At 59.3% G+C, this 23,647-nt stretch overlaps 1 protein-coding gene across 5 annotated transcripts in view; it reads right to left on the bottom strand.

The window, feature by feature from the left end:
• OSBPL5 (oxysterol binding protein like 5) overlaps positions 1 to 23,647 on the bottom strand; it is a 66,783-nt gene that overhangs the window by 5,552 nt on the left and 37,584 nt on the right. Inside the window, exons 2-17 of one of the 5 annotated variants that reach the window (XM_032638819.1) lie at positions 23,087 to 23,243; positions 21,748 to 21,830; positions 17,221 to 17,301; positions 16,849 to 16,950; positions 15,537 to 15,740; positions 14,141 to 14,225; positions 11,946 to 12,117; positions 11,358 to 11,550; positions 9,256 to 9,440; positions 8,559 to 8,640; positions 7,862 to 7,960; positions 7,341 to 7,437; positions 6,260 to 6,358; positions 979 to 1,076; positions 419 to 508; positions 191 to 327 (exon numbers count right to left, since the gene is read on the bottom strand). In XM_032638819.1, the coding sequence (XP_032494710.1) occupies positions 191 to 327; positions 419 to 508; positions 979 to 1,076; positions 6,260 to 6,358; positions 7,341 to 7,437; positions 7,862 to 7,960; positions 8,559 to 8,640; positions 9,256 to 9,440; positions 11,358 to 11,550; positions 11,946 to 12,117; positions 14,141 to 14,225; positions 15,537 to 15,740; positions 16,849 to 16,950; positions 17,221 to 17,301; positions 21,748 to 21,830; positions 23,087 to 23,222 (1,943 nt within the window). In that variant the 5' untranslated portion in view covers positions 23,223 to 23,243. Of the gene's footprint in view, positions 1 to 190; positions 328 to 418; positions 509 to 978; positions 1,077 to 6,259; positions 6,359 to 7,340; positions 7,438 to 7,861; positions 7,961 to 8,558; positions 8,641 to 9,255; positions 9,441 to 11,357; positions 11,551 to 11,945; positions 12,118 to 14,140; positions 14,226 to 15,536; positions 15,741 to 16,848; positions 17,041 to 17,220; positions 17,302 to 19,201; positions 19,276 to 21,747; positions 21,834 to 22,979; positions 23,244 to 23,647 lie in introns of those variants that run through there. The other 4 variants (XM_032638818.1, XM_032638820.1, XM_032638821.1 and 1 more) reach the window with 4 other exon arrangements.

Genomic DNA, 23,647 nt, shown 5'->3' with positions numbered 1-23,647 from the left:
CTGCTCTTCCCCAGGCCTCCCCTGCTCTCTCTCCAGCTGCCCACAGCTGGATGTGTCCTCTGCCAAGAAAGGTCCACTCAGGTCCATCCTCCCTGCCACAGACATCCAGGGGACGTGCACCCAGGAGACAGCAGCTGCCGGCCCGGCCACCCCAGCCGTGGGCAGGGGTCCTGCGGCGCCCGGGCCTTACCTCTCTGACTCCAGCTCTGTCTGCTCCTCCAAAGGCACCGTGTGGCGCTTCAGCCGCTGCCCGCGGACCTCCTCGCTCGGGTTCCAGAAGAGCTCGGCGCCTCCTCTGCCCTCCTCCTTGATGAACACTTCCCTGTCCTGCCCCAGACAGCCGGGCAGGTCAGAGGTACCGGCCGTGGCCTCTGCTGCCCCCGGGCCCACCCGCGCCTGCCCGGAGGCGGCCTCTCACCCAGTGTCCCGTGAGCCGCGCCAGGACCTCCTCGCCCGACGTGATCTTCCCGGAGATCTGGTTGATGCTCGTGCTGCCGCCGAAGAAGGGCTGTGGGGACACACCCGAGATGATGCCCTTACGACGCCGGTGAGGTCCCCTCGTGGAGCTGGGGAGGAGGGGCCCCTTCCTCATGGGTGGGCGGGAGGTGAGCTCCCGGCCCCAGTGCATGGGGGGCCGGCTGGGACGGGACTGAAGCTGGAGGTGGCCACGCTCGCCCACGGTCCAGCCTGAGCTCAAGGGTGCTGGGTCCCTGCCAGGGCTTTGTGCCCCGTGGTGGGGAAGGGGCCTGGGCCTGTCCTAGCTCTGCTGTGTGGCCTGTGGGCAGCCCCTTCCCCTCTCCGAGCCCCGCTGTGCTACAGGGAAGCCAGGAGCTGCTTGTCCATGTGCACCTGCTCAGGAAACCATCCCTGGGGCACTGAGAGGGCAAGAGGGGGCCACCCAAGGCCTCGCCTCTCCCCGGCCCAAGCCCCACGCCCCCCAAGGCCCCTGGGTGGCCGAGGTCCTGTGGCCAGTGCTACCTTGAGCTTGAATTCCAGCTCAGCCTGGAAGTTGTTCTTCTCACACTCGACGGTCACTCTGCCGCCCAGCTCCATGGTCATGGTGCCGTAGAGAATGCCTGGAACACAGCCGCATTGAGGGGTCAGGGCCACCCCCTGGCCAGCCGAGTCCCCAGACCTCTGCTGAGTCCTGACCCAGCAACACTGAGCCGGGGAGGCCCCTATCAGGGCCCGGAGGGCGAGACGGGAGCAGGGAGGGGGCAGGCGCTCTGGGGGCAGTGCTGCCAGGAGGGGGAGAATCTCGTTAGGTGAGCAGGGCCCGTGACCGGGCCTGATTCCGCAGTGACCAGCTCCCTGCATCGAACGGGGTCTCTGGCCCCAGGGCCTTTGCTCATGCGAGTTGCTAAGTCTGGGAGACACCCCCACCCTTTACTAGGTCACCTCCTCCAGCAGCCCCTGTTCCAGGCTCCCAGGAGCCCCACTGCCCCCGGGAGACCCTCGTCAAGGCCTGTCACTCCGCTCCGCAGATCCTGCCCCGATGTGGGTGCCTGCATCTTCCCTGCTCACTGCTGCGCCCAGGACGGGCCCACGTGGTTTTATTTTTTTTTTAACTTAATACATATATTTTTTAATTACTGAAGGAAAGCATGAGTCTTCTATTTCTGGTCTTATGGAGGGCTTACTCTAAAAGAAAAAAAGAAATGAGGGAAGGAAGGAAGGAAGGAGAAGGAAGGAAGAAAGGATCATTCTCACTTGAAAACACTTAGAGATGTGGGATAAAATAAGTCTTTCAAAAATTAAAAAAACAGACTTCCCTGGTGGCTCAGTGGTTAAGAATCCACCTACCAATGCAGGGGACATGGGTTCGAGCCCTGGTCCGGGAAGATCACAGATGCTGCGGAACAGCTAAGCCCATGAGCCACAACTACTGAAGCCCGCGTGCCTAGAGGCCGTGCTCCACAACAAGAGAAGACACCGCAGTGAGAAGCCCATGCACCGCAACCAAGAGTAGCCTCCGCTTGCCGCAACTAGAGAAAGCCTGCGTGCTGCAACTAGAGAAAGCCAGCACGCAGCAACGAAGATCCAACGCAGCCAAAAATAAATAAATAAATAACTTTATTTTAAAAAAAAAAAGATTTAGCACTAATTAAAAAAAAATTTAAAAAGACAAGCTAATTGAAATTGCAAAAAGGCTGGAATCACCCCCCAATTCCCCTGTGTACAGGGTGGAAAAGCTACATGGAAGGGAGTCGGGCCTCTGAGCTGCTCTGGTGTCTCTCCAGGACACACCAACGCAGAGTCAGAGAAGCAGCTGCAGGGCCGGGTGTGCAGGGCCCGATTCTCTACTGCGGAGGGTGGGGGAGGAGGTCTGAGAGACCCTAGAACTGTCTATACCTTGTTATGTAGTTTTGACTTTGGAACCAGGTACATATTTCATTTACAAAATTATTTTAAAAATGAAGTTAAAAGAACAATTCCTAAAAATCCAAAGTGAAATGAAACAAAAGACCAGAGTGGGCGTGATCCCAGAGGGGTATATCTGATGACCTTACAGATCCCAGAGGGATCTACTCAGGACAAGAAGCACAGACATCACAGCCCACGCTGCCTTCAGCCATCGCCCTGTTGGTGGTGGGGCTGAGTGTCACTCTGAGTGCTGTGTGTGCTAGGACAAAAAGCGAGCGTGGCGAGGTCACGGAAAGTGGCTTTCCGGCGTGGGGGGAGACATTTCACGTGTGAGGTGAATGGGGCGTTAAAAGACCGGCCGTCTTGAATCTGGATTGGAAATGTCAGTGTGAACTCACCTGTTTTAATCGTAAAAAAAAAAAAAAAAAAAAAAAGATTCTATCTTCAGCTCACTGGACGAAAGCCCTAGAAACGATGATCAAACCACTCGTAGGAAGCAGACCTCGCCTCCAGACAACGGTGTCTAAGTACCATTTCCTGCTGGCAGGAACCTGGGTCTCCCAGGAGCAATGCCCGATTCAAGGTGTAGGGCAGGAGACGTCAGGGTCTCCCGGGGTCACAGCAAAAGGAGGCAGGCCACTTGGGCTGGGTACAGAGGACACAGGGGCCAATCTGAGGGCTCCCGCTGGCCAACAAGGCACAAGGAGCATGGAATGTTCTAGCTGGAATGTTCCGAGTCGATCATGCATGTTCTGATCAGATAATACTCAAAGCAACAACGACCTCACCAAGGATCCCCTTGGGAGGAGCCAGGGGCAAGGGAAGGAAAACTCATGACTATTTTGAAGAGCTCTGGCATTTATCCTACAGGTACTGGCCTAGCGGGTAAGCACGTGGTAGGCGAGGGCGACTTTCTCTTCGCAGGAGGCTGCCTGCTGGCTGGATGAAGGAGCGATGGACCGTCACCAGGTTGGAGGGACCAGGAGCTGAGAATCCACGTCACTTAAGATCACAGACGTGGAGCCAACCCGACGTCACGAGCCCCACGGCAGGAGGACGGGAAGCCACCTACTGTTGTCTTGTTGGAAAAACTGTGCCTGAAAAGCGATCAGACCTCCAGGGATGAGGTCAGCTTCCAGTTTACAGAGAATACGTTCAACTACACCACGGACACAGCCAGTACGTCCAGACTAGAGGAAACCCCACAAGAAAATGACCTTATTCCTTCCACAAATACAGTGCAAGGGAAAGAAGGGTCAAGGTTCACACCAAGCACAAAGTGTGACCCTTCTCTGGAATCCTGTTCAAACAAGTGAATCGTAACATACGTGTGTATGTACGTATGTAAACACACATTTATTTATGACAATCAGAGCACATTGAACACTGACTGTATACCTCATGGTATTAGGGAAAGAGCCTTGAGTTTTGTTTTTTTTTGTTTTTTTTTTTTAATTTTTGGTGTAATGATAGTCCCGTGGTTGTGGTTAAGAAGGGGATTCCTTATCTTTTAGCGACACTATGAAACGCAGAGATGACGTGATATCTGCGATCTACTTCAAATGAATGAGGTGGGAGGCGTGTGGGGATAAAGGAAACGACTGGTGCTCGCTGCGTTTTGGGTACGTTGTGTGTGTGTGTGTGTGGGGGGGTCACTGTCCTTTCACATGTGTTTGAAGTTTTCAATAATGAAAAGTTGAAGAAAAAGTAATGCTCTTTTAAATGCACTAATGAACAGACAGTCATGCCAGAAAATAAGGGCAATCTTCTGGGAGAAAAAACAAACAAGAAGGAGAGGGGGAGAAGGAGGAAGAAGTGCATCTGTCCTCTGAGCAGAGAGGACTTTGCTGACCTGAGCCCTTGGTGTCCAGTGGGGTGCAGGACAGAGGGGCTTGGGCCAGAGCAACAAGGAAAGTGTGTTCCGAGACATTTCCATAAAACCGGGACTCTCACATCGCTATGCTCTCAGCAAAAGGAGAGCCAAGGAAACAGTTGCATTGGGCAGGGTTCTAGGGGTTAAAAATATCCCCACCCCCTACATCCCTGGCCTTCAATTTGTAAGGTGAGTTTGGGACTCAAATGGAAACTTCCTGTGTGGCCCAGAAACAGCCTACTGTACATGACAGCCTAGTACAGGGGAAAACCCCAAGCAGAATTAGAATCTCAAGGTCTTAATATATACAGTCATCCACTCAACAAATGTTTATCCAGAATCTCACTGCTGTGGGCAGTGGGGACACAGCTGCAAACTGGCTAGAATATTAGGATTCCTAGATAGCGAATAGAAAAGAATTGCATTTACCATGTTTACAGATCTATGAGAAGAAACTGTGAACTTGATCGAGGAACAAGGTACAAGTATAAAAGAACAGGAAGGTTTGAAGTGGAATCAAGTAGAGCTTCTGGGGGGAAAAAAATCCAAAACTTCGACATTGAACTCAGTGGATGAGTTAAATATTAGGTTAATCATAGTTAAAGGTAGATCTAAAGAACTTATCTAGAACGCAAAGACGTAAAAGATGTCAGATGCAGGGCACAGAGTGTCTGAAGTTCTAGAAAAAAAATTGAGAAATTGGAGAGAGGCAGTATTAAAAAATAAGGGCTTAAAAACTCCCACACTTGATCAAAACCATGAAATCGCTGCTTAAAAAGTTCAAACAGGGCTTCCCTGGTGGCGCAGTGGTTGAGAGTCCGCCTGCCGATGCAGGGGACACGGGTTCGTGCCCCGGTCCGGGAGGATCCCACACGCCGCGGAGCGGCTGGGCCCGTGAGCCATGGCCGCTGAGCCTGCGCGTCCGGAGCCTGTGCTCCGCAGTGGGAGGGGCCACAGCGGTGAGAGGCCCACGTACCGCAAAAAAAAAAAAAAAAAAAAAAAAAAAGTTCAAACAAACAAAAGCCCTTACAAATAGAAGAAATAAAGAAATCCAGAGCTGTCAAGCTACCGAAAGGCATGGAGGAATCTTAAATGCATATCGCTTAGTCAAAGACGCAGGTTTGAAAAAGCTACATACCCTGGGATTCCAACTCTATGACATTCCAAAAAAAGCAAAACTATGGAGACAGTTAAAAGATCAGTGGTTACCAGGGGTTGAGGGGAGGGGGGAGGGATGAATAGGTGAATTCATCTATTCACGTCTAACCATAAGAGATTTTTTAGGGTGGTGAAACTATTGTGATACTGTAACGGTAGAAACATGCATTTGTCCAAATCCATATAATTGTACAACACAAAGTGTGAACCCTAATGTAAACTATAGACTTAAGTTAATAATAATGTGTCAACATGAGCTAACCAATTGTAGCATACCAATGCAAGATGTTAACAGTAGGGGATCCGAGTGTGTGTGTGTGTGTGTGTGTGTGTGTGTGTGTGTGTCTGTGTGTCTGTGTGCATGTTGGGATGGGGGGGTATATGGAGCTCTGCACTTTCTGCTAAAATTTTTGTAAACCTAAAAGCACTGTAAAAAAGAAAGTCTGTTAATTAAAAAATAAAAAAGAAATCCTATAACTGAATCACTTTGCTGTATGCCAGAAATTAACACGACACTGTAGAGGAAAAAAAAAAAAAGAAATCCAAACCTTGAACTACTGCAGTGAAATTGCAGAAAACCACAGACAAGAGACGATCTTAAAAGCAGCTACAGAGAAAAGCAGAACATGTAACAAACAGGCCAACAGATGATTGATCACCAACCACAATGGAAATTAGAAGGTGGTAACAAGCTTCCAAAGAGGACAGAAGGATAATCTGCCTGGAATTCCACACCCAGCTAAAAAGTCATGGAAGAGTGAGGGTCAAATAAGATACCTTCAAATAGACAAGAACCAGCATGCTCTCCCTGAGGGAGCCGGCCTGGGTTCTGCCCTCCAGGGTGGGAGTACCATGGCCTCTCACCTTTGCAGTGGGCGTAGGGCATGGTAAGGGTGTAATCCTCCACCCGGTTCAGGAAGGTGAGGGTGGCCTTGCCGTCCAGCAGAGCTGACAGTGAGTTCCCTGCAGAGACAGGGCAGTGGGACCAGTGAGACGAGACTGATCCTCGGGACCTGGGCCCCCACCTCCACCCCCAGTCACAGGACCTGAGCTCCCTTCCAACAGGTGGAAAGAGTCCCAGGCACCTCCAGCTGTGTGACTGTGGGCGGGTTGCTTAACCTCTCTGAGCCTCAGATTCTGTAAAGGCTCCGTCCAGGTCATACAAGTCATCCATCCTGAGGAATTACCTAAGTCGCCATGTGTTCATGCTTATTTCACTTACTAAAGCAGGGATTCTTAGGGTGGAGGCTTCAGACCTTTTCAAACTAGGGCCTCTGCTCTGATTTTAAACACCAGCGGAGAGGGGGTACAGCCCGCTCAGGGCTGAGAGTCACAGCCACAGTCAGTGACGGGAGCACAGGGGTGGAAAAGGTGGGCCGAGCCTGTACACCCTCTGCAGTCTGCTGGGCACACAGAGGCACTCAGAGCACCTGCCCGCCAGTGAGAACAATAGGAAGGTCGACAGGACGGAAAAATGCAGACAGACCCACGGTGCCAGACTCTCGAGGGGTGCTGCCCGATAGACTGTCCTGTGATGATGAAACAGTTCTATCCCATGTAGCATGTGGATACTTGCACTGCGGCCAGAGCAACTGCGGAGCTGCCTTTTAAGTTTTATTTCGTTTGAATCAATCAAAATAGCCACGTGTGGCCAGTGGTGCTGAATTAGACAGCCAGCTCTAGATGGCACCTTCATGTGGCTCCTTCCCGTAACCCTCCCAGCATCAGTGCAAACTCTACGGCTGGGGGATGAGAGGCCGGGGGGAGGGGGCTTCGGAGGGCTCTGCCTGACCCCAGGCTCTGAGCACTTTACCCTTCGTGGGCCCTGGCTAGGAGAGGCGGAGAGGGACACGAACATGGCCACCGGGGGAGGTCTTGGTGACCACCGAGTGCGGCAGGTCAGTCCTCCCCCCATTTCCTCGAGGCCCAGGGGAGCCCCCCTCACCGTAGAACCGGGACTTGGCTGTGATGCTGCCACTGATGCAGAAGCCGTCCTTTCGGTTGCTGACGTGGAAGGCGGACACGGGTGGGTGGTGGGACACCTGTGGGTGGAGAGGTGGCTCCTGCGACAGCCCCAGTAGCAGGCAGGCCCGGTCCCCCACCACATCCCTCCCAGTGCCAGGAGCAGGCGCAAGGGCAGTCCCCATCTCTCAGCCCCAACGTCCAGCGAAGCCGGGCCTGAGTCCTGGGGCCCGGGGGGGAGCTGAATGCAATCCCCGCATCCCCCCAGGGAAATGGGATGCGCTGTCCCCCCTCCCTAAGGAAACACTTTCTGCTGTCACAGCCAAGATGGTGCCTGCGCGTCCTGGGAGAATCCCTGCTGGCAGCAGTGAGGCCAGAGCTCTTCCAGTGGTTGAAGGTGGAGCCACCCAGAAACATGCCTGGGGGTCAGACGCCCCCTGCCCCCTGCCAGGGCCCCGTCCGCTGCAGAACCCAGCAGCCAGCCCAGGGTGGCCGGGCCCTTGCCTGCTCAGCTATGTAGAAGGTGTGGCTGTGGTTCTGGGGGTGGAACCAGCAGCAGCGGAAGGTCTCCCCCAGAATGGGGTTGTAGGGCTTCTTGATCCCCTGCAGGCAGTGAACAAAGAGGCTTGTGTGAGAAGCTGTGGGTGGGGCACAGATGCCAGTTGGGATGGGGTGTGGACCGAGGGACAACAAGAGGGGCTGCCTGCTGCCCACAGCCCCGGGCACCTGTAGGGAGGAGGTCTCTAGAAGGGATGTCTAGTTTCCCACCAGCATCTGGGAACAGCGCCCCACTCCTGGTCTGGGGCGACTATGTTTTACCCTTGGTTTACACTCTGGGCGGACGGCCTACGAGGTGCCCTGCCCACTTCTTGGCTCTGAGGGGCACGTGAGACCCTAATCACATCAAGCTCGCCCCGGACCTCAGGGGAAGCCAGTGCACAGCCCGCTCAAAGCCCCCTGTGGCTTCTAATGACCTTTCAAGTTAAAGCCCCAATTCTCCAGCCCTGCTATTTCAGTCGCTTCCCTGGGTGGGAAGTCAGGGCTTGGTCCCCCATCTCTGAGGACCTGGGACCACTGTGGGGACGACCGGGATCCTTCAGGGTCACGCGGGGTAGGGGATGGCCTTGGACTCTGGGTGGGGTTGGGTGCCAGGGCGCAGGGCTGGGCTGTAGTTGCTCCCTCCCCGGCCGGTGCTTCTCACCTTGGGCTTCTTGTAGAAGCCGGACAGGTACCACTGCAGCACAAGCTTGATTCGGCTGTAGGCGTCCTCCTCCAGTGCAGCCCTGCGACGGGGTGGGGGAATGCCCTCACTCCAGATCGGGGGACCTGGGCCGCCCTCTGCCCTTTCCCGGCGCCCTCTCTCCTTCCGTTTCAACCTCCATTCACTTGCTGAAAACCCAGGCCCCTCCCCAGCTGCCCAGCCCCCAAAAAGGAGTTTCCCACCCTCCCCCAACACTCCGGGGAATCGGGTTTTCCACGGAACTGGAAAATGTCAGGGTGGCTCCAGTGCTGGGGCAGAGAGGGTGCTGCTGGCTCGAGGCCGGCAGGGTGCCGCCTCCAGGAAGCCCCCGGGATGCTCTCGCCCTCACCCAGCTCCCTCTGCGTGGGCTGCTGGGCCTGCAGCCCCCCTTCCAACCTCCGCCTTCTTCAGCTTGAGGGAACCAATGCCAGGGCTCAGGTGCACAGAAGGTGCTGGGCTCACCTGTGATGGTGGCCCTGACCGGACGTGGGGCTGCCCCGTCCTCCCTGTCCACCAGCTCCTCCCATGGAGGCCGGGCCCCTTGGAGGCAGAGGCTTCAGGGACAGTTTCCTGGGGACCCTTAGGACTCTCTGTGGGGCAGGCAGGGGCTGAGGGAGCCTGGGGGGGGGGTGTCTCTGGGCACCTCCCCGTCGCTCACCTGGAGAGCAGGTCGGCGTGGTAGTAGTAGTCGGAGAGCTTGTTGAGGAAGGAGCGGGGCTCCAGGACGAAGGTGGGCAGCACCACGCGGGACAGGTCCATGCCCGGCCGCAGCTGCTTCAGCAGGACCCACATCAGACTCTTGTGCTCGTCAGACACTGTCTCTACCTGCGATGCTTCGCCCAGCTGCCGGCAGAGGGACCGCGGTCAGGCTGCAGCCAGAGCTGGGCGGGGAGCCTGGAGGGGGCGGGATGGGGGGTAGGGCGGCCACGCGTACCCCCTGGCCGGGCCGCCACACCCAGAGGACCTGTCCCAGCCCCACCTGAGCCCTGCATTTTCCAGCAGGCCCGAGGGGCAGCCGCTGGCCCAGGCCGGCTCCCGTCTGCCTCTGCTCCTGGCCAGCCTGGGCCCTCCCCGCGGTTGGTGCACATCCACCGTGGCTACTGACACCTGTCTGTGGACTTTGCATGACCTGTGCCGCGGCAGCAGGTGCCATGTGCTCGAGGAGACCTCCTCCCACCCCCAGCCCATCTTGTCTTCATGGGGTGACACAGGTGCTTCAGGCCTGCACCCCCTTCAGAGGGGGTCTTCACCTGTCCAGGATCGCACGGCTAGAGGGGGCCGCCCTGGGCCCCCCCTCTCTTCCCTGAGACCGAGGCTCCAAACACGTGCCACAGAGAGACTGAGCCCCGGAGTTTTGGGCTTTGTCTGGGCAGGGGGCGAGGGGGCAGGGTAGGGGGGCTCCATCTCCCAGGCCACACCAACCAGCAAACCCTCAGGTGGGCAGAGTGATCTCAGAAAGGGTCATGCGGCTGTCTAAAGACAGCTGGCTGGCGGGGCAGGTGCTCCCAGGTAGGACTGTGCATCGGGGACCCTCCACTCTCGGGAAGTGCCATCGAGCCGCAGTTCCCGGGCCAACGCCAAGCCCCTCCCCATGGACCCCCATCCCCACCCCCCGGTCTGTGGCTCCAGGGCCTCGGGCCTGGGGTGTGGCTAGACTTGGCTGTGGATCCCCATCCCCTGACCCCCCAGGGAGGCAGCAGAATGGGGTGCCAGCAGCCAGCCCTGCATCAGGGCCCATCACCACCCTGCTGGGCCGCCTCAGGCAGTCACTCTGCCTCTCTGTGTCTGCACAGCTGTGGCGGAGGCCTAGTGGCACTCGCTTGGACAGCTCGCCTGGGCACCGAGGGGAGGGGAAGCCCCCAGAGGCAGCGGTCATGTCTGACCCCCATGAGGCTGTGGCTCCCTGGCTTTGATGTCCAGGCCAGCTTCGGGGCGCGCATGGCAGCTGCTGCAGCTGGGAATCCCCTGCACCCTCCATCCCACCCGCACTCCCTCTAACCCTCTCCCTCTGGCTTCTGCCCCTCCTCTCCACCAAAAGTGCCCTGGTGAAGGTCACCACCACCCCCGTGTCACCCTGTCTCTCCTCCAGCTCCCAGCACAGCTGCCCCTGAGGCCACCCCTCCCCTCCCTGCCATGCCTCCCAGGGTTCCTCTGCGGAGCCCCGTCTGTGCTCAGCCTCTGAAGGCTGGGGTGCCTGGGCCCCTGGGCCCCTTGGGCTGCCCTATGTCCAGACGGCCCCCTAAGCCCCAGACCCTCCCGTGCAGCAGCGTCTCCCTTGCACGTCCAAGCCTGGGACACAGTCGGGTCCCACCCCCAGCCGCCAGCTCTTTCTTCCAGAGCGCCTGTCTCACAGGTGGCATCGCCATCTGCCTCTGGACGCGCCCTGAACCCCTTCTCCCTTCCCCACCCCGACTGTGCCTGGGTCCAGGGCACCGTCAGCTTTGTCCAGACAACAGCTCCTCCTTAGCGGGTCCCAGGCTCCACCTCTGCCCCTTGACCTTCTGAAGGTCTCACCTGGACCCTGGCAGGCCGCCACCTGAACCTGCCCTGTGGCCCCCCCAACACCCTCACCAGAGCCCCGCAGCCCTCCCGGCTCTCCCTGAGTCCCGCCATCCTGGCCTTCCCGTGCCCCTGGCCCTCTGGGTGTAGCAGACCCTGCGGGCTCTCCCCGAGGGGACGGCCAGGCGTCGCCTCCACCGCTTCAGGGGTGCGGGGTGGGTGCTGGGCGGCGCCCGAGCTCCAGGCAGGGCGGGCTCTCACCTCCCCCAGGTCCTCGTGTTCCTGTACCACGTACGTAGTCCCTCTGCGCGTGGGGCGCCCCGGGGCCTCCGACTGCTCACTCCCGCTCTCGGCCTTCCGCCTGCGGTCCTGGGTCTCCTTATCTGAGTCCTCCGCGTTCTCTCTCTCTGACTTGTCTGAGAAAGCGTCATTCTCCAAGGAGGACCCGTTCAGTCTGGAAGGTGGACGGCGCCCGTGGGCTGCTGGTCACAGGTGAGGCCCTGGCACGCCCACCTCTGGGCACACCCCCCGGTACCCTCACCCGGGGCACCCCTCGCTGCCTGGCGCCTCAGCCCCATCCCTGTGCTGAAAAGCCTCAGCGATGGGCATTTGACACCATAAGCCCCAGTTCACAGGCGAACACCCTGAGGCTCCCCGGTCCACCTCGAGTGGAGGAGGCCTGCCTCCTGGCCTGGGGTTTGGGCAGCCAGACCTCGGCGGCGTTTGCCCCCCATCTTCTCCCCACGTACAAGGAGACCCCGTGCAGTGGTGCCAGGGAGAGCCCGGGCCCAGGAGTCCCCCGCAGGCTCCCGGGAGAGGCTGGTCCCTGCCCGCCACGCCCCTGCTCACGGGAACAGGTCCTGGTCGTGGACGGTGGCCGAGGGGGGCAGCCCGCAGAGCGAGGAGGGTGACGCGTCTGGCGAGGACCCGGGCTCCCCGTCGCGGCCCTGCCTGCGTGAGCTGAGTCGCAGGAGGCTGGAGCAGCGCAGTGCCAGCTCCAGGGCGTCCAGCCAGCAGCGGCCTGTAGTGGGGGGTGGGGGCGGGCCAGGGGCGATGAGCAGCCCCCAGCTGGGGAGGCAACCACTGCACACTGGGGAGCTTCCTGCCCCTCTGTCAGGGAGCCTGCCCTCCCCCATCCCTCCATTCCTCAACAAGGAGCCCCCCACCGGACCCCCCACTCCCAGCACACTGTCAGTCACCCACGTCACAGACAAGGGCTAAGGCCAGGATGCGTAAGTGACCCCCTCAAGGTCATACGTGTGGCAAGCTCAGGCCACTCTGCACCCAGAGGTCCTGCGAGCTCCCACCTGCGGCGTCAGGGTGAGGGCCCTCCCTGATGGAGACTGGCCCCCACGGGTCGGGGCGGGAGGGGGTCTCTGCGCCCAGGGCTTTCCTGGCCTGCAGCACAGGGCAGGAGGGGGGCTGGCAGGCTGGGGAAGGGCTGCTGAGCTAAGGCCGCAGACAGGCAGCCCCTGGTGTTGGAACAGCTCCGGGGGGAGGGGAGGGCCAGGCGGGCGGGGAGCCGGGGTGGGGTGGCCAGAGCCAGCGCCTCCAGCCCCCAGCCCTTATCCTCAGCCCCCTGCAGCCCTTCTGGTAGAGGCTGCCCGCAGGCTGGACCTGGGATTGAAGGACCTTGAACTCGGTTCTTTCCTTCTCCAAAGCCTCAAAGTGTCTCCCTCTTGGAGACAGTGAATTTCCTTCCCTAACTCTCTGTGGTGCATCCCGGGACCTGGCGTTGGGAGGGGCGCGCTGGGGATCGCAGAGGAGGGGCTTGCAGGGAGGGCGGCTCCTGGTTATCAGGAGGACACCCGGCATCCCGCGGGGGGCGGGGGGTTTCACTGCAGGCTTGGCTGGATACCAACCTTCCAACTTTCAGCCAGGGCTGAAAGGTCATGGTGGTGGAAGGTGGGGCGCTCATGGGAGCAGAGCCCGCAGGCGAGAGCTGGGAAACCCACACGCGCTGAGTGGGGCCTGGGGCCCTGACGTGCGTTTTTTGTGGTTGCCACGAGGGACTAGACATCCTGAATAGCACGCATCCTTCGAGCCCATTCCTCCTCCTCCTCCAGGAAGCCCACCCTGATACCCACAGGGGCTGCGGATGCCCTTCCTCCCTGACCGTGGCCCCCAACCCCATCAGGGACTCAGCACATGCTTCAGCCCAGTTGGCCTCGTCTGCTGGTTTGCTGGTGTTCTCTCGCACTAGATTGCAGGCTCCCCGGGAGCACTAGCTGCCCAGCCCATCCCAGGGCCCACAGGGGGCCTGGCACCGAGTGGGGGGCTGGGGAAATGAGGGTGGCATTCAAGGGACTCAGGACGGCCCCCTGGAGCGTGGATGCAGCGTCTGGCCACCAGGGGGTGGCATGGCACCTTAGGGACGGCCGCCTGCCCCAGACTCCCAGCCGGGAGGGCCGGAGCCCAGTGGTCAGGCCAGGCTGCCTCGGGCAGGACCTTGCCTGCCCTGAACTGCTGGTGGGGTGGGAGTCTTACACCAGATCCCTGGGAGGCGCCGGCCCTCAGGGCTCGGCGATGGGGCGGCGATGGGGCGGGGTGTGTGTGTGGGGGGGGCGGGGGGGGGGGCAGCCGCGTTTACTCGGGGCAGCCACTAGAGGGCGCTCCAAACACGTGCGCTGATTTGGGAACCTGGCTTCGCCCCGGCTCCAGCACTTTCTCACCTGCAGTTCACCCAACCTGTCTCCGCATGTGTCAAACGTGGATGGTAACAGTAGCATCTGCTGATTCAGTGGTGCCTGGCACGTGGTTGGCACCCAGTAACTGTTATCTGGTTGCTTTTAAATAAGGTCATCAGATTCGCATAGCAACTGGGGAGACACTGCTACTGTCCATCTTTTGCCCACGGGGAAGACTGAGGCTCCAGAGAGGGGGCTGCTGAGCGGCGGGCTCGTCCCCCGACACCAGGCTGCCTCCTTGGATGGCGGTGAAGGGGTCCGAACCGGGGTCCCATACACCCGGCCTAAATCCCGCCAAGGGGAGGGGTGCTTCAGGTGGGGTCACCGTGGAGACCAGCAGGGCAGGAAGGTACTCACCGTCTGACTCGGAGGCGGCCCTGAAGATCAGGTAGCTGCTGGGGAGGGGCTGTGTGATGGAGCCCACGCTCTCACCTTTGGGGCCCTGGAGAGGCAGAGACCCGGCGTCAACCAAGGGATGGGCCAGGGATGGGTGGAAACACAGGTTGTGCGGTCACGTGGACCCACACTCAGACACGCGTGGATGCTTCCGGGGCCTCAGGACCCTAGGCAGGGTCAGGCACCTGACCACGCAGATGTGGCAGGCGGCAAGAGAGGTGAACGGGCGGGGTGCTCGGTCCCCCTTCTTAGCTGGTGGTCCCACCCTTGGCTTTCCAGCTCTGAGCCCCCCCACTTTAGGGTGGCCAGAATCAGCAGGTGCAGATCCAGGACACCCAGTTAAATCTGAATCTCAGAAAAATTACATACACAGTGTAAGTATACCCCGTGAAATATTTGGGACAGAGTTTTTTTTTTTTTTTAGATTCCATATATATGCGTTAGCGTACGGTATTTGTTTTTCTCTTTCTGACTCACTTCACTCTGTACGACAGACTCTAGGTCCATCCACCTCACTACAAATATCTCAATTTCATTTCTTTTTGGGACATACTTATCCTAAAAAAACTTTTTTTAAAAAAAGATTTATTTATTTTAATTTATTTTTGGTTGCGTCAGGTCTTAGTTGTGGCAGGCACCATCTTCGTGAGGCACGCGGGATCTTTCATTGCAGCGCGCGGGCTTCTCTCTAGCTGTGGCCTGCGGGTTTTCCCTTCTCTAGTTGTGGCGCGCAGGCTCCAGGGCGCGTGGGCTCTGTAGTTTGCGGCATGGGGGCTCTCTAGTTGAGGCACGTGAGCTCGGTAGCTGCGGCGCACGGGCTTGGTTGCCCTGCCGGCATGGGGGATCTTAGTTCCCTGACCAGGGACTGAACCCGCGTCCCCTGCATTGGAAGGCGGATTCTTTACCACTGGACCACCAGGAAAGTCCCTAAAAAAACTTTCTGATCTTCCCCTGAAATCCAAATTTAACTGGGCATTCAGGATTTCACTTGGCAACCTGACCCCCTTTGGTCCTGGGCTGGGCAGCCCCCAGGTTATGAGGGTGAGGTCTGGGTTCAGAGCAGCTGCCCTCACATGGCCGCGTTCCTCAGCCTCTGGACACGGCTCGAGGTGTGATCTCATCCCATGGGGCCCCCAGGCCCTGAGCGCCCCCAACCTCCAGTGACCACATCTGATCCCCTGGCCACTGAGTGACTTAACCCTTGGACCTGTCAGCCCATTTCTGGACTCCGTGCCGCTGGGGCCCCAGGAGGAGCCTCCTGACTGCCCATCTGTGCTCTCCTCCCACACAGCCACCTGCCCCCGGGGGCTCTCTCCTTGCCTGGCCCTCCCAAGCCCCAGGGCTCGCACTGCGGTACCTTCACGGCCCAGACGGACTGGTCCAGTGGGTGGAAGAGCTTGAAGCAGAAGCCGTCCTTCTTAGAGGGCCTCTCAATGAGCTCGCAGCAGTGCAGCAGGACCGTACCCACCCACTGGCCCACCTTGGGCGTCTTGTAGATGAGCAGCACCCCCGGCTTCAGCACGCACCACAGTTTGGTCCAACTCTTCAGGGTCCCGCGGATCTGGGGGGAGGGGCGCTGCCGTCATGCCTGCCCGGGACCCAGGGGCATCTGGACGGCTGGGGGCGGGGCGGATACACAGGGCTTTGGGCTCTGGGCAGAGTTCTCTTTTAGGATTTAACAGGAACTCGGAATGATGGTGAATCCAAAGGAGGGTGCTGTAGCCAGATGTACGGGTGAAGTCCATGGAGCTCAAGTTCAAGGCCCTGCCAGGGCCCTGGGGGGAACTGGGAATCGGAAGTGACTGCTGCAATTGTCAGCTTTGTGATTTTGAAACCTGTGATCATTTCTTTTCTCATCCTAAATATTCACTTTTGTACTTAATTTTTTATTCGTAATTTTGTGGAGCAGAGAAAAGGAGCCACGCGGGCCCAGGGCTCTGTAGAAGCCCAGGCTCCCCGGTCCCCTTGTCTCCTCTGCCCCTCGTGGCAGCCCCGGGATTCGGCAGCTTTACCCCCTCTGTACGGAGGGAGAAACCGAAGCTTGGGAGCTGAGGGACTCTCTCGCTGCCTCAGTGAGGTCTGAACACAACCCCGGTCCTTTCTCCCAAAGTCCGAGTTTCACCTCCCTCCTGTATCCCAGCAGGGGGCTCTATGGGCACTCTCGGACCCCCGCCAGCAGGTCAGGGCCCCCCACCTTAATTAGAAATAGGGTTTCTGCAGATGCGACCAAGTGAAGATGAGGCCTCATTGGAGCAGGGTGGGCCCTGGTCCAATGACCGTGTCCTTATAAGAGGAGAAGAGGACACAGAGACACAGGAGGAGGTCAGGTGACCACAGAAGCAGAGGCTGGAGGGACGCGGCCACAAGTCCAGGGATGCCCGGGGCCCTCAGAAGCTGGGAGGGCAGGAAGAACCCTCCTTTAGAGCCTCGGGAAGGAGCCTGGCGCTGCCAGGACCTTGAGTTTGGACTTTGGCCTCTGGACCTGGGGGTCATCTTTGGTTGTCATAAGTCACCAGCTTGTGGCCATTTGTCAGGGCAGCCCCAGGACACATACAGTTTGCAGCAGCCAGCATGCCTAACCGTCTCCCGAGTGGCTAGTGACCCTGCACTGCCCCTGGGGGAGGCCTCCCGAGGGAGCCTGGCCAGCGCTGGCACACACACGTGCTCACCTTCAGGCTGTCGGCCATGATGACTACGCTGGGGTCTGTCAAGGCGCTGAGCAGCTGCTTGGTGGCGCGCTTCTTCTCCTGGCGGTAGCTCTCCTTCTGTGCCTGGGCCCACGGCACCCGCAGGTGGGTCAGGGGAGGAGGCCCTGGGCTGGCCCTCCCGGGGGGCCTTCTACTCGCGAGGGCCTCCACCGTCTAGCCAGGGGACGAGGAGGGGGGCAGGGAGAGCACAGGAAGAGGGGGTGTGGAGGTGGCCAGGGTGCGGTCTGTCCCCCTCCCTTTGGCAGTCTGGGGTGGAGGTGTGGCCTCACTGGCTGGGGTGCCCATTCATCCAACAAACGACACACCGTGCCCCTTCCCCAGGCCTGGGCCCACCTTGAGAGCTTCCTTCTTGGTGACCTTGGCTGTCGGGGATACACATTCCCTGTCGGACCCATTGCACAGCCTGTATTCTGCCTGCAAGAGAGACTCAGGTTGCTGGAGGGAGGGGAGAAGAGGACAGGTGTGCGGAGGTGAGGGGTGGTGCCGGGGCGCAGGAAGCAGGAGGTGGGAGAAAGGCGTCCCTCCCCCTCCCTGCCCCGGGGGAGGGGGTGAACAGGCCTCAGGAGGTGGGCACGTGAACACGAGCTGGGGTGGGTCACCGGGGGCGTGTCTGCGGTGGACCCCCTCCCTGGGGGCCTGCGTTGGGCACATGGCAATGACCCTCCCCGTGGTGCCCAGGAGGCGTCCATCTTAGCCATCACCTGGCGCCCAGCCTCTGGTCAGGGAGGGCGCACGTATGCAGTGGGGACCCCCATCCCTAGTGCCCTGACAGCAGCTGCTGGGTGGGGCAACGCCCAGGCCCTCTCCTGACGCTTGCAGGGAGGAGGTGCAGCCAGCCACGCCCACCAGGCAGCTGCATCCAGGGATCTGGGAGCGGATGGGGCCTCGGTCCTTTAACAGACGGGGAAATGGCAGCCGGGGTGGGGGAGTGGGGAGAAAAAGCCAGGACTAAAGGCTATGGGCCTGCGTCTGTGGAGCCTGCGAAGCCAGAATGGGGTTTACAGTTTGTTTGGGTTTTTTTTGGCCATGCTGCGCGGCTTGCGGGATCTTAGTTCCCGGACCGGGGATTGAACCCACGCCCCCTGCAGTGGAAGCCCACAGTCCTAACCACTGGACCGCCAGGGAAGTCCCGGGTTTTACATTTTTAAGGGGATGGGGGGAAAAAAAAATCAACGTGAGATGTGAAAATGATGAAATTCAGATTTCCGCATCCACCAATCAGGTGATCGTGGCCACCGGACGCGCCCACTGTTGGCCTGCTGTCGTGGCTGCATTGGCTCTAACGGCCACGGCAAGTTCTCGCGATGGAGCTCGTGTGGCTGCCGAGCTTAAAACGTTCCCTTTCTGGTCCTTTGCAGAAATTTGCCTGCCCTGCTCGTCCTCTGGGCTGAGTGCCTCCACCCCGAGCCTCCAGGCAAGGGAGGGAGGCCCGGAGGACCAGAGGCCAACGGCCCTCAGCTCCCTCCCTGCGCGAGGTGAGCAGCCTTGGCAACGCTCTTGACCGCTCCGCCGTTGCCGGGTCCTCTCAGGTCTTTACTGCCTTTGCTCACCTACTTCTCACGACCACCCAGGAGGCGGGCCCAGTTACCACCCCCACCCGATGGATGAGGAAACTGAGGCACAGAGAGGCGCAGTGACCCCCGAGGCTGCAGAGCCAGGGGCAGGGCTGCGGCCGGAACTGTCCCGGGGACCGGCCGTCCCCACGGCACTGCGTGCCAGGCATGGCCTCGGGTGCTGGGGTTAGAACAGAGGGACAGGCCGCCCCCAGGGAACAGGGGGTGAGAGAGGGGGTTGGAGAGCACGTGTGTGCACGGGAACCAGCGCAGCTTCAGGCATTCTTACTACCCACGCCCTGCAGGTGAGGAGGCTGTGGCACAGAGAGGCTCAGAACCTGGCAGAGGTCACACAGCTCGCGAGGGGCCGAGCTTGGGCTGAACTCGGGCAGGGATCCCAGGAAGACAGGGACATGGGACGAGGCGCCTGGGGGACTCTGCTCTGGAAGCATCCTCTGTGTTGAAGCAGGAGTGGTGAGAAGGAGCTGGGCGACAGGCCTCTGGGGGCCGGGCTGATCCTCCGGCTCCCGGGGAGCTGGGATTCTTATGCCTAGCTTCCTTAGCACATGCTGTTCCCCCAGCCTGAATGCTCTTCCCTGTTGCTGAGCAACCCCTGCTCCTTCCTCAGGCCCCGCTGAGCTGCTTCCCCGGGAGGAAGACGGCTCTGCCCACCCTGCTGGCATCAGACCCGGATGACACCAGCCACCCCTGGCCGGCTGAGCATCTCCTGCAATTACAGCCACACAGACGTTTCTGCTTACTGTCGAGAGCTCCACTGGGCTTGGCTTCATCCCAGCATCCCCTTGGCACCAGCAGCTGGGAGCTCGGTGAGCATCTTGGATGAATGGATGAATGAATGAGTGAGTGAATGAACCCTCTGCCAATTCCCTGCCGCCCAGCTTTCCACCAGATGCGGCTGAAAGGAGCTTGTTGGGGGCAACAGAGGAAGAGAGAGGTGCGATTGGAGACAGCGGGGCTGGGGGGTGGACGGGATGGGGCGTCTGTGCCCTGCAACCCTCTGCTCCTGGGCCCCCCAAGCCCCACCGGGCCGGGTCACTGCAGACAGTGCCCCTACTCCTCCATCCTAGAGCCATGCTGGGGACCCCGCCAAGGCCCACCAGACCCCCCTGCTCGTTCCCGAGGGCCACTGAACCTCAAGGCACAGTGGGGCGATAACGCAGCACCCCCAGGAGTGAGACACGCTGCTCAGAACCATGAACGCGGGAGTCTGACCAAAAACCTAAAAATTCCTTTAAAAAAGTGATTTAGGGAGCTTCCCTGGTGGCGCAGTGGTTAAGAGTCCGCCTGCCAATGCAGGGGACGCGGGTTCGTGCCCCGGTCCGGGAGGATCCCACATGCCGCGGAGCAACGAAGCCCGTGCGCCACAACTACTGAGCCTGCGCTCTAGAGCCCACGAGCCACAACTACTGAAGCCCGCGCACCTAGAGCCCATGCTCCACGACAAGAGAAGCCACCGCAGTGAGAAGCCGTGCACCGCAGCGAAGAGGAGCCGCCGCTCACCGCGGCTAGAGAAAGCCCGCGCGCAGCAACGAAGACCCAACGCAGCCAAAAATAAATACATTTAAAAAAATTGTTAAAAAAGAAAAGAACCTGGGGGTGTCCAGAGCTGTCCTTTCTTTCCTCCCTCAGCCTCTGACATGTTCTAGACCTTACTTGTTTTGTCTGGTGCCTGTCTTCCCTCTAGAACATAAGCTCCAGGAGAGAGGGACTTTGTTTTACCAACGACTCCATCCCCAGCACCTACAGCGGTGTGGGCCTTGCCCAGAGAGGATGCCCAGACATCATTTCTGAATGGGTGAAATCTGAAATTTGAACCAAGTGTTCCTGATAGCATTTGATGTGGTTTTATGGGGTTTAATGTTTTATTGGGTTGTAGAAGGAAGAACCATGTTTTCATGAAATAAATCTGTGTCTTAAAAAAATATACGTGTCCGTAGACAGATGACTGAATAAACAAAGTATGGTCCAGCCACACAGTGGAACATTATTCAGCCTTAAAAAGGAAGAAAATTCTGACCCAGCTACAACCTGGATGAACATGAGGACATTATAGTGAGTGAAATAAGCCAGACACAAAAGGACAAATACTGTGCGATCCACTCACGGGAGGTCCCTAGAGGAGTCACAATGATAGAGACAGAAAGTAGGACGGCGGGGCCCAGAGCTGGGGAAGGGGTGGGACGTGAGTGTTTAATGGGGACAGACTGTCAGTTTTATAAGATGAAAAAGTTCTCGGGGTGGATGGCGGTGATGGTGACATAATAATGTGAATGTACTTAAACTGTAGACTTAAAAATGGTTAGGATGGTACATTTTGTTACGTGTATTTTACTGTAATCTAAAAAAAAATTTTAATTAAAAAAATTCCACACACACAAACGCAGGCGCTCCAACTGCACTCCCAGCAGCCGGCAGCCCTGGGGACCGAGGCGGGGAAGCGCTGGCTGAGGGGGGACCCACGAAAGGTCCGGTTTCTTCCCTGCCGGAAGTGGACGCAGGGAGGACCACCACACACTCCTTGCTGGACAGGGGAGGGCATGGGGTCCCAGAGGAGCAGGCAGTTGTCACTCTGGGTCTCACGGGGCAGCCAGGGTGGGGAGAACTGGCCTCTATGTGCCTCCAGCCCCCCAGCCGCACCGGCCAGAACTGGGGCCTCCAATCCGGGGGCCGTGGCTCCCCTGGCCTGAGGCCCTTGGGGGAAGGAAGGGCGTGTCTACAACCTGGCACCTGTACCTGGGGCCCCACACCTTCCCTGGACCACAGCTTCTGCCTGGAGGTGCACGGCTGGGCCCCAGCTGAGAGGCGCTGGGCTGGGGAGCACGTGGTGTGTGTGTGTGTGTGTGTGTGTGTGTGTATCTGTGTGTGTATCTGTGTGTGCGCGTGCCCTTTCCCCGAACTCGGCGTTGCCCTGAAGAGGGTGCACGGGTGGAGGGCACAGCACAGACACAGGCAGAGGGAGGATGCGCTCACACCTGGGCGGGTTCCCTATGACAGAAGAGCCCGGGGCCTCCTTTTACCATGATTTTCTGTCCCTGAGGCCCCCTGGCAGCCCCAGCCTCCTCCGGGCCCTGCATCCCCGACCTGTGTTACTCAAGAAGGTGGCTTTGATAAACAACTCACAAGCTCTGTGACTCCGTCCCCGGCTCCAGCAGCCTCCCTGATTCAAAGCCAAGGGCTGGCAATGGTGGGTTCAGCCGGCAGCCCTGCTGTCCCCTCCCTCCAGCCACTTCCCATCGTCCCCAGGGCAGGCTCCCTGCCTTGGGTCCTCCCACAGTCGGGCTCCTACCGGTGGCACCTTCGTGGCAGAGCCTGGGGTCGGGGGCCCTTCATCTCTGGGCGGCGATGGGCTGTTGGGCTCCATGTCCTTCCCTGCAAGAGAGTGGCTGGCATGAGGACCGGGGCATGGCTGCCGGGCAGCCCCTCCACCGCTGCCCAGTGTGTGGCAGGCGAGGCACGGGCACCGGCACGGGTGGCCTGGGTGGGGCAGGAAGCCAGCCCAGGCGGTGGCTGCGGGACCAGAGAGCTAATGAGCACCAGCCAGCGTCATGAGGGGGTGTCACCGCTGGGAGAAGCCCGGGTGCCCTGGGCGCTGATGTGGCACACCCTCTGGGGTCTGTAAGACAGGAACCCTGTTTTCAGTTCAGGGTACCCAGACCTCGCCTGGCTTCCCCCCACGCCCCAAATCCGCTGGCTGGAATTCCATTGCTCCCCAGTGCTGGGCTCTCGGAGGGAGGTGGCCGGACACTGTCCCGCGCCCCTCCCAGCACGCTTCCTCTCCAGCTCGCTTGAGGGGAGGGAGGCGGGTGTGAGGTGTCTGGATTTGACCCTGGGGGGAGCGGCTGCCCGTGCCCAGCTCCGTTTTTTTTTTTAAACATCGTTATTGGAGTATAATTGCTTTACAATGGTGTATTAATTTCTGCTGTATAACAAAGTGAATCAGCTATACGTATACATACATCCCCATATCTCCTTCCTCTTTGCGTCTCCCTCCCACCCTCCCTATCCCACCCCTCTAGGTGGTCACAAAGCACTGAGCTGCTCTCCCTGTGCCATGAGGCTGCTTCCCGCTAGCTAGCTATTTTACATTTGGTAATGTATATATGTCCATGCCACTCTCTCACTTTGTCCCAGCTTACCCTTCCCCTTCCCCGTGTCCTCAAGTCCATTCTTTACATCTGCATCTTTATTCCTGTCCTGCCCCTAGGTTCTTCAGAACCATTTTTTTTTTTTTAGATTCCATATAGCTTCGTTTGTTTTGAAGTGGGTTTCTAAAGCTCAGGTTCATGGCCAGGAAGAAGAGGCCATGGTCTCAGAGGAGGCCTGAGGCCGCCTGACGGGCCACTCCTGCCCGCTCCCTGTGGCTGGTGGTTTATTGCCAGGTCCTTGCAGGAAGTGGAGAAGCAATGACTAGGGGAGAGCCTTCCTGACCGGGAGGCACCAGGGGCTGGGGTGTGAGCACAGCAAGGCCGACGCCCTCCCTCCCCAACCCGGACAGAACAGAGAGGGAAAGGGACCTGCCTGAGGCCACACAGCTGGGCTTCGAAGCTGAGGAGGGCCTAGGCTCGGCAGCTGTCCCCACCCGTGGCCCACGTGCCAGGTGACCGGGTTCCCATGTGGACGCTGACCTGGACCCAGAGGGTCGAGCTCATTCTCTCCACCCAAGAGCAGGTTGCGGCTGAGTTTCCGGGGGTCGACTTTCTGAGGGGTGGAGGAGGGCGGACACAGTGAGAAGCGTCGTCGCAGAAAGGCCTCCTCCTTCATGGCGTGGGCGCTGGGGGGCTTCTGGAAGGAAGGAGGGGAGAGTACTGGTCACGCCTCACGCCGAGGCTGGGGCAGCCTGGGGCCTGGAGGGGGCATCCTCCACCCGCCCTGGCAAGGGGACCAGAGACCCGCCAGAGGGCCAGGGCCGAGTGGCCGGGGCCACCGTGTCTTACAGTCAGGTCCCCACTCAGGGGACGTCTCAGAAATGGGACGAGGGCCCGAGGGGCCTGCGGGTCACCCAGGGAAGGCTGCACGGCCAAGCTCAGGCTTTCCAGGGCCCATGGCAGAAGCCAGGCCCGGACCGGCCCCGCTGGAAGTTTGGCTGTCACAGCTGTGGCAGGACCCCCTGCCCCCCAGGCCCGGCACTAAGTCGGCTCTGTAGGACCTTGGACACGGTGAAGTGGAGCTGAGGTGGGCCCCTGACC

Source organism: Phocoena sinus, chromosome 8 (assembly GCF_008692025.1).
Source record: "Phocoena sinus isolate mPhoSin1 chromosome 8, mPhoSin1.pri, whole genome shotgun sequence".
NCBI lineage: Eukaryota > Metazoa > Chordata > Mammalia > Artiodactyla > Phocoenidae > Phocoena > Phocoena sinus.
Note: the sequence above shows the minus strand (reverse complement) of the source record. Positions and strands in the feature narration are given on the sequence as shown.